The sequence below is a fragment of the Callorhinus ursinus genome, unplaced genomic scaffold, assembly GCF_003265705.2.
Source record: "Callorhinus ursinus isolate GAN/ISIS: 27379988/994484 unplaced genomic scaffold, GSC_fseal_2.0 scaffold44, whole genome shotgun sequence".
NCBI lineage: Eukaryota > Metazoa > Chordata > Mammalia > Carnivora > Otariidae > Callorhinus > Callorhinus ursinus.
This window is the reverse complement of record NW_027397106.1, coordinates 4,812,171-4,827,153: the sequence shown is the minus strand read 5'-3', so window position 1 is coordinate 4,827,153 and position 14,983 is coordinate 4,812,171. Positions and strand designations below refer to the sequence as shown.

The window sequence follows — 14,983 nt, the reverse complement described above, 5'->3', positions numbered from 1 at the left end:
GAGGGAGAAGCAGGCTTCCCGCTGAGCAGGGAGCCTGATGTGGGGCTCGATCCCAGGACCCTGAGATCATGACCTGAGCCGAAGGCAGACGCTTAACGACTGAGCCACCCAGGCACCCCAGATCTTGGCTCTTTAAATCAGATTTCAAAGTGAAGGGGAAGGGCACCTGGGTGGCTCAGTTGGTTAAGTGTCTAAGTCTTGATCTCAGGGTCTTGAGTTTAAGCCCCAAATTAGGCTCCATCCTGGGTGTGGAGCCTACTATGAATGAATGAATGAAGTGAAGGGGAATGTAAGGCCAAAGTGGGGACCACACTGGAGGGTCTCAGGTCTTCTTCCTCTAAGGGGGCTGGGCACCATTGCCCTCATATGCTCTTAACTCTATTGCAGGATTTCAATACCCAGGCCGCCCAACATGGTTAACATAGCTTCTCCCTCAGTGCCAGGGAGGCCGGCAAAGAAAAGCCCACTTTTTTCTTAAGGAAACAAAGTAAGACACAAACCATGCCAAGTAGGGACCACCATTTTCGAGGGGATAATCGCCTAGCACTCCAGCACCACTTATCCAACCACTTCCCACCCTACCGGGTTATCTTCCCCAGAGCCTCCAGGCCAGTGCCAGGAGATGCTGAGATTAGTCATTTCCTCCTAATCGGGCTAAGACAGCTCCGTTAAGCTGCCGCCTGCAGGCAGTGCCCATTAAAGCAAAGCAGCTGGAAAGGGCTTAGCCCCCTTTAATGGCAGCCGCTGTATCTCCACAGTGTGGCTTCTCTGCTGAGGGGCTGGACTCTGTCCATAAGCATCAGGCATTTAGCCCCAGTCAACATCTATTAACCTAGGAGGAGAGAGCAGCCAGCTCCCTGGGGGCACGAGAGGTGGTTCACTTAAGCACCCCACCTGAGGCCTTGCTTTCCAATGAGGAAGAAAAATCCCAGTCCCTTCGTATGTCTTGCTCTACTAAAATCTGGACAAACTGTATTATCTTACAGGCAGGAGCAACTCCATTTTAAAAACTCACCTAAGGACAGATCCACTTGTTAGTTTTGACAACAAAAGACTTTAGGCCACTAACCACACAGACACATTCTCCTTTGAGCTGATTTTTTTTTTCTTTCCTCTGAGGTCTATTCTTCTGATTCCAGGTGTGTGTATGTGTGGACACAACAGACAGACTACCTCTTCTTGGAGAGCACTGGGCCCTGGAGTTGATGAGGAAGAAAGCTGAGCAGCCCTCAGAAAGCCCTGGCACAGAGCAGGCTGCTGAAGAGAGATCACTCGACGACTTCTTACTCAAAGCCAGATGGTGAACATGAGACGGGGTGAGAGCTAATGCCACTCAGGGGGAAAGCCAATAAGCTAATCCGCTGACACGTTTCTAGAAGCAGGCTGATGGCTTTGGCTCAGAGACTCGCCTGTTCTTGGCTCTGAGCTTCAGAGCACTAAAGATGCACATGGGTGACCTGGGAACGGACTCCCACCAGGAGGAACCTCCAACACTCACACCAGCTCATCCACCTCCTTCCACACAGAAAGCAGCCCTGGGTCACCAACCAAGCCCAGGGCTCCCACTCTACAAGACAATAAGCCCAACCATTAAGACATTTCATTCTCCTGTCCCAAATGCTTTTCCCAGCAGTCTGGGCCTCCCTGCTCCTTCTGGGTCATCTGTAAATAAGCACATCCGCATACAGCCTTGCATGGAATCATTTATGTACCTAATAATATATCAACAGACCCCACAATGCTGATCTAAAATAGCAAGCACCACAGCTGAACTCCAGTAGGAGCTGTAATCCCCAGGTTCTTATCCCCGCTAAACTATAGATTAGTTTGTGGGAATTTAAGCCAAATCACCCCTCTGAATTTGTCAACTAGGATAAGATTACCTGCCCACCCTACATGGATGTGGTGACATCAGGTAAGATGATGAATGAAAGCACTTGGTATACTGTCAATCACCATATTACATTTCCTAGAGACTTTATAAGGAATCGGTTAATTCCATCTTCACTGAAAACCAGAGAAGATATTAACCGGCAAGTGCTTTATTAGAAATCTAAATATCCATTTATACGTGTCTGAGCCTAGCACACAGATGGTGTCCAACTGTGTGAGATGTGAGAGCAATCTGTATCAAAACAATGCAACTAAATGAAGCTGGCAAGTTACAGAGGGAGAAGGTAGACAAAAGGAAAATTCCTGCTTCCAACTCCGAGTCCCTGAAAAGTGGCCTCCTTTCCCATCCCACACAACTGCGGAGGACAAGGCTCCCACACACTACAAGGTTATTCCTAGTGACGTCAAACTGCCTTCTGCCTGACTTCGTGAATAGAAACCATCAACAAATACAGACTCTGAGAAGCAGAGTCTGATAAATTATACAAGTTAAGAACCCTGGCCCCTGGCCTGGGGGCTTCACTTATTTATAAAACAGGCCAACTCCAGGGAGATTTTTTTTTAAATCACTGAATTCCTAGGTTAAGTGACCATTCTCCAAATCCTGTTTCTATGAAAAGCACAATGACTAACATAACCGAACTCTGCATGCTTAAAATCTTTTTGCACCAGTGGCTGAAACCCGAGTCACGATCAAGACTATCATCGAAGCACATGGATCGAGAACCTACTGTATGAACTGTGCCTCCCTTGCTTCTCAGATCAGGACTCCATAACAGCCCCTTCCCTACGTCTTGCAGAGCCTCAGAAAAGGTGGCGCATGAGTAAGCAAACCACTGCTCGGTATCCCAGACTCACCATGGTGGGTCTCCCAAATGTTTTTCCACCGGGAAATCACATCCCAGGAAATCACAGTGTATCATGTACTGTATGTATATGTGTATGTGTCTGTTTGAAGCTTGAGGTGGGCAGGGGGGTCCTGCTGTTAACGAAACCAACCCAGCAAGGCTGATGGGTTTGCTCCCTGTACTCAGCACTCCTGGTCACTTTGTGCTGCCCAATAATTTAAGCAGGAATTTAAGAATTCAAGACCCCTTTCAATGCCACAGGTGTAGTTCATAGCCAAAAATGGCCATTTTTGTCATGGTAAATCACTTGAACACTCTATAGTCCTCTGATGGAAACTCAGATGCTTTCTATTTCTGCAATGAATTCACGTTCTTAAGAGAAATCATTAGATGCCCAGTAATAAATACAAATTGTTGCTACTGAATCAAACCATGCAATGCTTGCCCAGTTAAATAAACATCAAACTTGGGGCGCCTGGGGGGCTCAGTCGTTAAGCGTCTGCCTTCGGCTCAGGTCGTGATCCCAGGGTCCTGGGATCGAGCCCCGCATCAGGTTCCCCGCTCAGCGGGAAGCCTGCTTCTCCCTCTCCCACTCCCTCTGCTTGTGTTTCCTCTCTGTCAAAAAAAAAAAAAAAAATCTAAAAAAAAAATTAAAAAAAATAAACATCAAACTTAGGAGTCTTACCTAGACTGAGGGAGAACGGACTTAAAAATTTAGATTCTGGTTATTTAGCAAGTGAGAGAGTGAAGTTAAACTGCATTAAAGGCGGGGTAAGAGGCAGCATCAGAAGGGGTTTAGGGGCAGGAGCTACTCCTGCTACTCCAAAGCACTGGACCGTTTCCTTAGATCTCACATCAAGGAAATACAATTTAATTAAGAAAGCCCTCGAAAGTCAAGCTGTTCCACATGAAGTACTATTAAAGAAGTTGAAGGTGGGTACATATTTCCCTTTGCTAATATCAGAATTATTTTCATGGCTGAGGTCTCTTGGCCTAGCCCGAAACTGAGCAACTGGCTGCCAACATCTGACACACAGGACCATTTCCTTTTTCGTTAATAGGCCATCAGTTCCTGCATAGGGTAGTCTTGCCTTCACTAACATTATACAATCCATTTACTTCCTCCACATTAGTGACTTAAAATGCACCTTGGGGAGATACTACAGAACAGCAAATATGGAGCCAGGCCAACACAGGCTTACACAGACCTAAGGAAAAAGATGGCATCTAGGACAAAGTTAAAAAATAAAACTTAACAGGCATGTGTGTGTGTGTAAAGGGGGGTAAGAGGAGAAGGGACCCGTCCTCTTTCAATTTGCTGAGGCAAAATATCCCTGCTGAGAGCTGCTACCTCCTGGGAAAAAAGCCAGTAGGTTGCCTCCTCTCTCCGCGGTTACATATTAAGCCTGCAACTGTTTACGCTCAATCTCAGATACATTCTGTTCACCAGCTTCAGAGTTCCAAGTGCAGGTGCCCTCAGTTAATCATCCCAGCTCACTCCAGAGGCACTTCCAGCAGTGAAGGATGTTCCAGGCAGTCAGCCAGCCAGAGTTGTCTCTTTTCTTTTTTCTTTTTTTTTTTTAAACTGCACCATTCTGGTCCCTAACGACTTGTTTAAAAAGTTTGGTTTTTGTTTAAAGTAGTTTCTTCAAATGAGAGGATAACAGTCAAAAGACAAATCTAGGACTTCAATTTGGACAATGAAAGAGACTGAATGAGAAACGAAGAAACAAACTCCTGGTGGGGGCCACACTGGGGGAGGGGAGAGAATGAAAATGAATAATGGACCAAAACACTGAGGAAAAATATTTTCTTTAAAAAGGCATTGAAGGTTACCTTCCAGGACAAGAAAACCAACCTCACAGAACTTTTGAATATACGATTTACTTTTTTCCAAATATTATTCTAAATGTGTTTTACAGACAAAGGTCACTATGGGTCAAAAACATTCTACAGAAGAAAGCATTTTTGTAGACATTGGAAATAATTTTAATAAAAGAAAAAGTTCATATTTATCTAGATGTGGCTATGTTCCATAGGAAGATTTTAGCAACCAAAGTGCAAAGACAAAATGACTGTGGCTTTTGTTGCCACACAAAATATTGACAATCTCCCCTTATAGGCTACTCTTAATTGTGAACTGGGACGCCAAATAGACGGCATATGACCTTTAGAAGTCAGGCTCCAATGGACAAGGGGATGGGAGGGTCAAGCATCAGAATGAATTCAACTAAAATACAAACTGGCTCTGACCCCAACCAAACCCAAAGCCCAGCCAGAGGCCCATTAGAGATAAATACAAGTTGTAGCATCACTTTTACAAGGTTGTGCCACTTAACACTATTACACCTAATCAATCCGAATCAAAGCTAGTAAGCACACCCCCATCACTAGTTCTGTCCTCACCCTATATCCATCTTTATGAAGGCTCCGTGTTACAGCTGAGTTCATACTGGGGGAAGGGGACCTCCAAGTTCTCAGAAGGAGCCATCCTAAATCCTCTGTCCAACCTTTCTTTACCCTGCCCTCCCACCTCCCACCCTGAGACAAGTCAGTCTTAACCAAAGAGGTGCGGCCTCTGTCACTGTCTCATGGAAATTAGTTCTAAATAACACCCGAGAAAGATCAGTCATGAGCAGCATTTGGCTTTAAGCCAAAGGGATGCGCCCGCCCCAGCCCCCCCACCCCCAATCACAATGAATTCCATATTCTCCCTTCTACCGCTGTAAAGATCTCCCATCTAAAAGCTCCCAACAACGACAGCACAAGGTGTTGATATGACATTACTTGAGGAGAAAGAGAGGGAGATATATATAGTTTTAATAAAACCCCCATGCACAATTAAACTTGATGAAAAGCCTGGAGAATGCTAAAAGTAGTAACGAGTACAGGAGGCTGCAAAGCAGAGAGTACAGGTGCGCCCTTCCTTGCAGTCAGGGAATGCGGGCAAGTAACAGGAGATGTGACTTCACTTTAGCATCGGAGAAGCAAAAAAGTTGCCTTGCCGTCCTAGGTTGGTGGCAGACTTGCTTTTGCTCCCAAATCTACGGAAAATGAACCAAAACAGTATTCTATGAAAAGAAGGCAAATCAACAACTCTAACATTACTTGATATTATCAGCTAAAAATAGGAAACCCTCCTCAACTACTCGGCAAACTATTCTTTGTCGCCTGAGATGAGAGAGGGGAAACGAAACCTTTAGACCCTTTTCAAAAAGGGGTCCTTATGGCTCCAGATTAGCTTTTAAAGGCTAGCCGCTAGCTGAAGGCCTCATTCCATTTTCCCTTCAATACGAGCTTCGGTATGCTGGGAAAAGAGGTCTAAGGAAAGAGTCCTTTTTTAGTTCCCAAGCCAGCTGGTTCCACATACCTGGGCGTGTTCTTGGTGAGGGTGGAGCGCACTCTCTGCGACAGGGAACTAGATGAAGGAGTCTTGAGAAGCTGATGCTCAGGAGTGGTCACGGGCCCCAGTAAACTCACTTCAGTCAAAGTTAAGACACATTTTTAAAGGAAGGGCAAAAAGAAAAGCACCCTTGTGGGTGACCAGTTTTCAGGTGAATACTCTACGAAGCACTTTAAGAGCTAAGGTTAGAGACCCAAGCAAAGTCCCAGAGATCATTTTTGTCATCGTCTGTAACACACCAGTCTATCTTCTGAACTATGTAGGCAACTGCTCAATGAAGAGCTGACATTCACTTCCTGATTTAGGCCATTCTCAAACTCCAACATTCACAAATTTAATGTTTGACCACTTGATTCTTACCTATAAAGAACAACGTTCTTTCTTAAAAAGGATCTTGCAAAAATGAGAGGTCAAGTCTCCAATGCCAGTAATGTTGGAAGAAACCAAACTCAAACATTTTTGGTGGCAATACAAATTGGCAAAAGTCTTTAAGAAATCAAGTTGGTGAAACATAAAAATGTTCAAGCCCTTTAATTCAGCGATTCCCACTCCTGGGAATTTAATTTTAGGGGAAACAGAGGTATATACATATAATGCTGATGTCAGCATTATTAGTAACTATGGAAAATTCAAAAATAACATCAATTCCTAATAGAATGTGTTAAGTAAATTACTATTTACAACCATAAAAATAAAATTATATAGTAACAGAAAACATTCTCACAATATGCTAAGCGAAATAAGATCAAATTATATCTGAATTGTTATTGTATTTCTAAAATATCCATATGTATAAGGAAAAGAAGGAGAACCACATTCCATAAAAGTGAAAAAAGAAGTTAGGATGATAGAACTGTACAAATTTTCTTTTAATGTTAGAATCCTCATAACAAACTTAATTTTATTGAAGAATATGAATTCTAAACAGCTCTAGCAAAGGCAGGGAGAGGGTAAATGCCCAAAACCAGAGAGGGAGTCAGGTCGGGCCTTACCTTTAATATCTGGTGTCTGTGGCGTTGAAAAGGCATTTGAGTTTTCAATGACATGCATGGGGTCAATGTTCTCTTGTTCCACCATCATGAACTGACTCCAGTACTCCAGGGGCAGTGAAAGCAGGCGCTCTACCACCTAAACAGCCACCAAACAGGTTAGCACACTTCCAAAGCTTAGGGCCTACCTCTCACCACTCTCTCATGTTATCAGGTCAAACAGGTTTATATATATGTATTTTATATATACAGTGCACTTGCCTACCTTGGGCTGACGCTTGGTGTCCTGTAACATTACCACTGGATCTGGATTGGGCACAGCATGGGCAACTATGGTAGGCCCAAAGACTTTAGCCAGATTGGCCACATCCATTTTAGTGTTTGGGCTCTGAGCCACTCTAAAGCAAGAGAACACTCAATTAGAAGACTTGCTCTTCCGCTTAAACACAGACCAAAACATAAGATCTACCAGTAAACAATTCACCCTTCACATTCCCTCCCTAACACCCAACCCACATTATGTTCCCGTGGCAAATTCCCAAGCTCCCAGAAGCAAGTTTCTGCCGTACTCACCTCTGCAAGTGAATCATGAGGAAAGCTAATGTGTCCCTGTTGGCCTGGGGCAGTTCACCAACAGCCTGGTACGTGGCAGCTATGCTGTTGTCCTCGTCTGTGATTTCTGCAAATGCAAAGGAAACACCAAGAGGCCTAGACTTCTTTCCCTTGACAGCGTGCTTCCAAGTGATCGACCACAAAGTCTCATCTATACAGTAAGCTTCTGAAACTTCTGATTAGGTTCATGACTGCATCAAACTCCAGTTTCATTAACAAGCAGGACACTGGCCAATAGCTCAATATTAGAAATCAGAACCTTTAAAAAAAAAAACGGCTCCCACAGTTAGGGAAAGCAGCTAGCAACCCACGTGCTGGGAAGGCAGGCACACAACTGCAGCGACTACAATTACCAAGGTGTTCGTTTATAAACCACAGTCAGGGGCCTACCATGGACCAGGTACTACTGTAGGTGCTCAGGTAAAGCAGAATTAAACAAAGACCTTGCCTCATGGAACTCACATTCTATTGGAGGAGTGAGTCAAAAAGCAGGTATCTATCAGTTGTGCTATATAGTAGAAGCTAGAAAGTAATGGGCGCAGTTATTTTGGACAAGGTGGTCAGGAAAGGTGTTTCTGAGGACAAGATACCCAAAAAGAAACCTGAAAGAAATAAAGGAGCAAATCATGCAAATACATTCCAGGCTGAGACAATAACGAATGCAATGGCCTCAAGAGGGGAGTAAGCTTGGTCATGTGCTAAGAACTGCAAGCATCCCAGCGTATCGGGAGAAGAAAGAAGGGAAGGGTGTTGAGATAAATGATTCTAGAGACGTAACCAGGAGCCAAATCCTACAGGTGGAGTCTTTGGGGCCATGTGAAGGACTGTGGATTTTATTCTGAGAGCAATGGGAAGTCACTGGAGAATACTAAGGACAGAAGAGACATCATCTAATTTAAACTTTGGAAGGACCCCTCTAGATACTGTTTGAGGATCATACAGAGGGCCGAGAATAGAAAGAGGAAAATCAGTAGGTTCTTTGTCACTCCAGGATGAGAGATGTCAAGAGTGGTTGCGGTAGGAATGGCAAATTTCAATTTTAAGATAAATTTTACAAGACCTTTGCTGACAAGATCCACAGGCCTTCACATGGCCCCCCCGTCAGTACCCTGTATAGTTTAGACAAGAAGAGGACGGGCACCAAGAACACTGATATAGTTCTTCTTCCATCAAACCATGTGTGCATCCACAATGTTGCAGGCACTATACAGGGTGGTACAAGGAAGAGTCCAGATTTCCTGCCCCTGTGGGACTCACATTCTAGTATTAAGATCTCCTCTTACCTGCCGCCTCCATGAAAGTCTTGTTGAGCCGAAAAGTCAGAAGGGGTTCTTTGAGGTTTCGGAGGAAGTCCTTCAGGAGGCTACAGATAGCGTGGATATCATCCACTTTGCTGAGGAGGGGTACAGTTTTCACTCTGAGGAATTTCTCTTTCAGCTCTTTTACTGTCCGGTCACAGCCAGAGATCCGATACAGGCCTGTCTATTATCAAGGTGACACTTTCAGTTAAGAACTCCTAATTATTAACACAAATAAGGTGGACTTTTTTTTTTTTTTAAGAGAGAGGGGGGGGCGGGGGTGGGCAGGAGTGGGAAAGAGTGAGAGGGAGAGAGAATCTTAAGCAGACTCCACGCCCAGCTCAGAGCCTGACACAGGCCCAGTCTCACAACCCTTAGATCGTGACCTGAGCTGATATCAAGAGTTGGTGGCTTAACTGAGCCACCCAGGCACCCCTGAAGGTCGACTCTTACCTCAGTCAGCCCTCTCTGCTCAATCTCATTTACGCAATGGACAACAATGGAGGGGATCATTGGAGAAGTCTGGGACACATAATCTGCCAGCATTCCCTGAAAAGGGAGAGTTTTAAATTATTATTTATACCACTTAGACCAGCAAATCAAGACTAGTAGGAAGAACCATCTCCAAACTAATACTCAGGCTGGGACATGAGGTTTACTTTTAAACTCCTATTCCCAAACCATATATTAGAACAGAGACTCTCAGCTTTTTTTTTCCTACAACTCCAACAGGACTGATCTATGGTCACATACACCACACTCTTACATGAACAAGTAATAAGACCACTAGCTACAACTCTGCTCCTGCTTCTCCTCTCCTCAAGGGCCTCAGAAAGCAAGCAATAATGAGATTACAGGTATGGCCTTTAATATGAACTAATTTATTATTCTAAAAAATAAAACCTTTTTTACCCTTTAATTATCCTTAGAAAAATTATTTAACACAACTCACAGTCGATCGGGACACAAACCTATCTGTAGAGGAGAACTCCATGGTTCTCTATCAGAGTAGAAAAAATTTGTAACCAATTACATGCACGAATAAGAACTGTTAAGATTAAAGAAAAGTAACATTTGATTTGCTAGGGGCTGGGAAGCAGCATAATCATTTTGTTCTGAATCTTGTTAATGTTATTTGTACAATAAATAATTTCTTAATAGATTGAATCAGTTTTTAAAAATAAGCAATCTAATCTTAATAGCTTAGTATGGAATACCTCTAACATAAGAGGAAGAACATTCACAGATGAAATTATATGATGGCTGGGATTTGTTTCAAACTAATTCACTGGACAGGGCCAAGAGGAAGACATGGGGGTACTGATAAATTAAGACTGGACATGAATTAGTAATCACAGAAGTTGAGTGATAGGAACCAGGGGTTAGTTATCCTAATCTACTTCTGTATATGTTTGGAATTTTAAAAAACAAGAATAGGATGTGGAGCGGAAGGAAGAGAAGAGGAGGAAAGGGAGGGGGAGGGGGAGGGAGGAAGAAGGAAGGAAAGAAGGAAAAGGAGGGAGGGAGGGAGGATGAGTAGAGAAGAGCGGAGAGGGTGGAAGGAGGGAAGGGAAGAGAAGTCTGCTATAGAAAAGCTACTAAACAGACAAAGCCAAGCAGGACTCGGCTGCAAGTTAACATTTTATCATTTCTCTTCATCATTCGTGGGAAAAACTATGCTTGGCATCACTAATTTCAGGATAAAAACCGACATTAAGTTTTCAAAAAGCTAAAGAAGCAGTAACACAAGGACGGCCCCCATAGGTCCTACCTCTCCAATCTTGACAGGCGTTCCTATTAGGGTAGGAATGCAGGGAAGGGGACAGCGGTCCCGACATTCTGGATGAGAGACCACACGACAGTCACGACACTTCAGAGACAGCTTGCCAAATTTTATCCGCTTTCCACATGGAACACAAGATTCAGGTTTAATAACCTGAGGACAAAAGAGGACAGAAATAACAGAGGGGTCTGATTTAGAAAATTATCATCATCAACAACCAGCATTTATTAAGCACTTAGGATGTGCCAAACAACTTCCTAATCCCTTTACAAATACTTGTGTAATTCTCACAATAGTCCTACAACACAGGTTTTGTTCTTCAAGCTAAGGAAACAGAAGCCAACGAGGCTGTGTAATTTGCATAAGGTCATCCAGCTGGAAGGGGGCAGTGTGCAGTAGTGGAAAGAACCTGTTGACAAAATCTCCATGTTAACTCTGCCACTTGCTGTCCTGTGGCTCAAACAAGGCAGTTAACTCTTCTGAGCCTCAGGTTGCTTGGGCTTTTTATGAGGAAATCCAATGGGACAAAGGTAAAGTGCTATATTCAAGCATACTATGTAAATACGTATCACTAAAAAGCATAAACAACTGCTTCTGAAAAGCTACTTTCATGTACTATTACTCACAGAATGGGAAGATATAGACCCTCTGTAACCAGCAGTCAGCCCTGAAGAGTAGAACTGAAAGAAGGAGATCTGACATTTAACTTTCTAACACTAAGTTATTTAAATCTGTTCCTGGTATATATTACTTTCACAATAAAAAAATTAAGTGTGCCCAAAAGAAGAAAGAGCAATCACATCTACCGTCTTAGAGACAAAGTCATGCAGGCGCATCCCTCCATTACTCTGTGGAGTGCTGGAACTGTCTGTCTCAGTTCTTGGCTCCAGCTGCCTATTGCTCAAGGTGGAGTCGCTATTCCAAGGTTGCAAAGTACCTAGAAAACAAGCAACTTTAAGCTTCTTAATATTTTGTTCCTTGTGAATTTTAACCCCGATTTTAATATAAATAGTAGACAACCAGTAATTTGTAACCATAATCAGAAGCGACAACAATGGCTATGCAGAAAAACTCATTTCAAGAATAATGAGTTATGGGGCACCTGGGTGGCTTAGTCGGTTGAGCATCCGACTCTTGGTTTCGGCTCAGGTCATGATCTCATGGGTCCTGGGATCAAGGCCCGTGTGGGCCCATGCTCATCGGGGAGTCTGCTTGAAGATCCTCTCCCTCTGCCCCTCCCTCTCTCGCCAATAAATAAATAAATATTAAAAAAAAAAAAGAAAGAAAGAAAAAGAAAGAACATATTATGTGTGAGTGGCACAGGCCAGGCTAGCAATCCAAAGGTATAACACAGTGCTCTGGCCTTCAGTAAGCAGTAGCAAGAAACTACCCACAATATCCAATCCCTACCTCAAAGGGTTCTAAAAAGCCAAGTCTCCCGAAATTTCACCAGTTGTTTTACACAGGCGATTTAGCTACAAACCCAGTGGACCTGTTTTCCTTCGGCTTCTTGTCCAATATGGCACAGTCTCAATTGTGGACACAGCTTCGATGGGCCCACCATCATTGGGAACAGTCACTGTAGTTTTTGCAACTATGGATTCATTTCCCTGAAACAAAAGTAGAAATGAGGGAAGGACAAACATGTGAATCTAATTTCCCCTCCACCATAGGATAATTTTGGAGTGGTTGAAAAATTCCCGAATCTTGGTCAGGAATTACAACCCCAGCTCAAAAACACTCAGTTGAAACCTCATACTTTCGAACAGAAATATAGGTCACAGAGGCATACATACAAGCAACTAAGAATCAAATATAAAGCTGACAGTTGTTTACTCAATCAGAGTGATTCCATTCATATGGATGATAAGGATCCTATTGTTACATAGAAAAACTTGCCAAATCTCTCTCTCAAAATAACGTTGCAGTGTTGACTCAGGGTTCTATTTATTTAATTATTTGAGAGACAGAGAGAGCACAAACGGGGAGGGGCAGAAGGGGAGGGAGAGGGACAAGGAGACTCCCCACTGAGCAAGGAACCCAACGTGGGGCTTGATCCCAGAACCCCGAGATCATGACCTGAGCCAAAGTCAAATGCTTAACCGACTGAACCACCCAGGCACCCCTTGACTCAGGATTCTTAATGGTTGGGGCCACTAACCTCTGATGTATTCACAACCACAATTCTCTTGGCCTGACTATTCTTACCTGGTCTACTGTGGAGCCAATGGAACGAGTCTTCTTTACAGGTCCGGGGGGACCATCAATGAACTGTCGGCTACTAGAGCGCTGGAAAGGAGACAAAGACCAAGAAGTTCAGTGTGAAACAGAAGATCTGAAGCACGGAAAATAAAATTATTCCATTAGACAACTTGGGTGAAAGTCCTAGGTAGCAGGGCTATGGTAAATAACAATATCCTCTCTCTCATTCTATTTCCACATGAAGCTTAAGTTGTACCAACACAAAAATGCCCTCAGTGCCCTAAAAGAAACAAGCAAGCTTTGGAAAAATTTAGATGACAGCACCAGAAAAAGTCGAGCTGTAATCCTATCTAAGGACATGAAGTCTTTGGAAACATATTAAGTGCCCTAAACAAGCACACACAGAGAGCTCTGCATATCCCATTATACACACATTTCATCTGAAAATTCTATTAGAGTACAAAAGTCCTGTGTAAAATTCCTCTGACAACTCAAAACAAACTCAAGTATATCCTTTTCCACTCCATGAATGAGCTGAGGCAGCCAGAACAGTGAAACAGTTAAGATTCTATCCTGAGTTACTGCCCTGAGAATCGTCCATACCACCCCCCAGCATGAATTAATTTGTAATAGGTGTTTAACTATGGTTAGAGCAACATGTCAGGAATGCTGTATCATGGAAAAATTTCTAGAGTAAACTCCTTTATGTAATTTTGTAAAAACAACAAAAACTAAACAAAACCATACGTACCCTCTTTTCTCTCTTCTTCAGTTTGAAAGTCTTTACCAAAGAAGAATCCCAATCCTGTTGACAATTACACTGCATTAATTTCTTTCTGTGATTAGGCCTCCCCTAAACCCTGTGCAAATAAATTTACAGAGAACTTTAAAGGCTTTTTGAGTCAGACTGCCTAACTTACAATTTGGGCAAAGGGAAGGGAGGGTCTCAAGTGCTGTAGCTAGAGCTATGGTAAGTTAACTTGCTTTCTTTCTAAAATTGAAGCTATTATAATAGAGTCAGGAGTCAATACCACAGAGGCAAGAAAAGGGTAAAGAATCAACTTCTGTCGTGATTATCTCCAGTGCCTGGTCCTTTATTTCTGACTATTTCTGTAATTAGTTGTAGAACTCACAGAATCTCAGGCACTATACTGATCGGGTTAGATGTCCTTCTTACTCTTAAGGGATTGCTATCTAATCAGACGTTCTGTACAATGTAGCCACTTAAAAAGTTCTAGTTCAGGTTTTACATTTCCCAAACATCCCTCTTCTTTGGGCCCCAACAAAGACATTCACCACTGAAGAATTATATTTTTACCATGGTCTAGTTTCACTTCACTTAGTTTAACCATTTACATTCATGTGATTTCCTTACTCCTAATAATTCCTGAAAACACAAAACCCAGAAACAGTAGTACATAGCAACTGGTAGCTCAGCTAAATGAAATCTAATCTCTCCAATTCCTGGTTACGTAATTTAATTTAGCTACTGATTATTTGATTCAGTTTGGGTTACAACAGATACACCATAAGTAGGTCTAGCTCCAAAATCAGCTACTAATATGTTCTAGTTTTACTATAAATCCCAGGCCTATTCATATCATTCCTTACTATGTATATCTATAAAATGGCAATGATTTCCCCAAACACTGATTTGGGACAGAACGCTCCTAGCCCACATAACAAGTAGTCTTCACTTCTTTCACTATCAGAAAACCATCCACAAATAACCTCCTGATTTATTGCTTTGTTTGCTAGCTTTCGGCCAGTAAAACAGGCAAGATACACAAACCAATAAACCACCAGTCTCTGAACATCAAAGACTAAAATATCAAGAGATGACCTTTTATGCAGAAACACCACCATAAGTTAAGAAAAGGGTGCTGCCCCACAAAAGCAGGGTAACAAAGAGTTTAGACCAGTTAATCACTGTTGAACAAAGCATTATAGAGTGC

At 42.9% G+C, this 14,983-nt stretch overlaps 1 protein-coding gene across 7 annotated transcripts in view; it reads right to left on the bottom strand.

Annotated features, from left to right (window-relative positions):
* Positions 1 to 4,609: 4,609 nt before the first annotated feature.
* Positions 4,610 to 14,983, bottom strand: part of RACGAP1 (Rac GTPase activating protein 1) — a 29,746-nt gene continuing 19,372 nt past the window's right edge. For 6 of the 7 annotated variants that reach the window (XM_073882009.1, XM_025883333.2, XM_025883334.2 and 3 more), the window contains 12 exons: positions 13,780 to 13,833; positions 13,035 to 13,115; positions 12,310 to 12,436; positions 11,633 to 11,763; positions 10,815 to 10,979; positions 9,497 to 9,592; positions 9,029 to 9,227; positions 7,707 to 7,812; positions 7,399 to 7,531; positions 7,137 to 7,272; positions 6,112 to 6,220; positions 4,610 to 5,785 (listed from right to left, as the gene is read on the bottom strand). In XM_073882009.1, coding sequence (XP_073738110.1) covers positions 5,710 to 5,785; positions 6,112 to 6,220; positions 7,137 to 7,272; positions 7,399 to 7,531; positions 7,707 to 7,812; positions 9,029 to 9,227; positions 9,497 to 9,592; positions 10,815 to 10,979; positions 11,633 to 11,763; positions 12,310 to 12,436; positions 13,035 to 13,115; positions 13,780 to 13,833 — 1,413 coding nt within the window. In that variant the 3' untranslated portion in view covers positions 4,610 to 5,709. The remainder of the gene's footprint in view (positions 5,786 to 6,111; positions 6,221 to 7,136; positions 7,273 to 7,398; positions 7,532 to 7,706; positions 7,813 to 9,028; positions 9,228 to 9,496; positions 9,593 to 10,814; positions 10,980 to 11,632; positions 11,764 to 12,309; positions 12,437 to 13,034; positions 13,116 to 13,779; positions 13,834 to 14,983) is intronic. The other variant, XM_025883336.2, reaches the window with a different exon arrangement.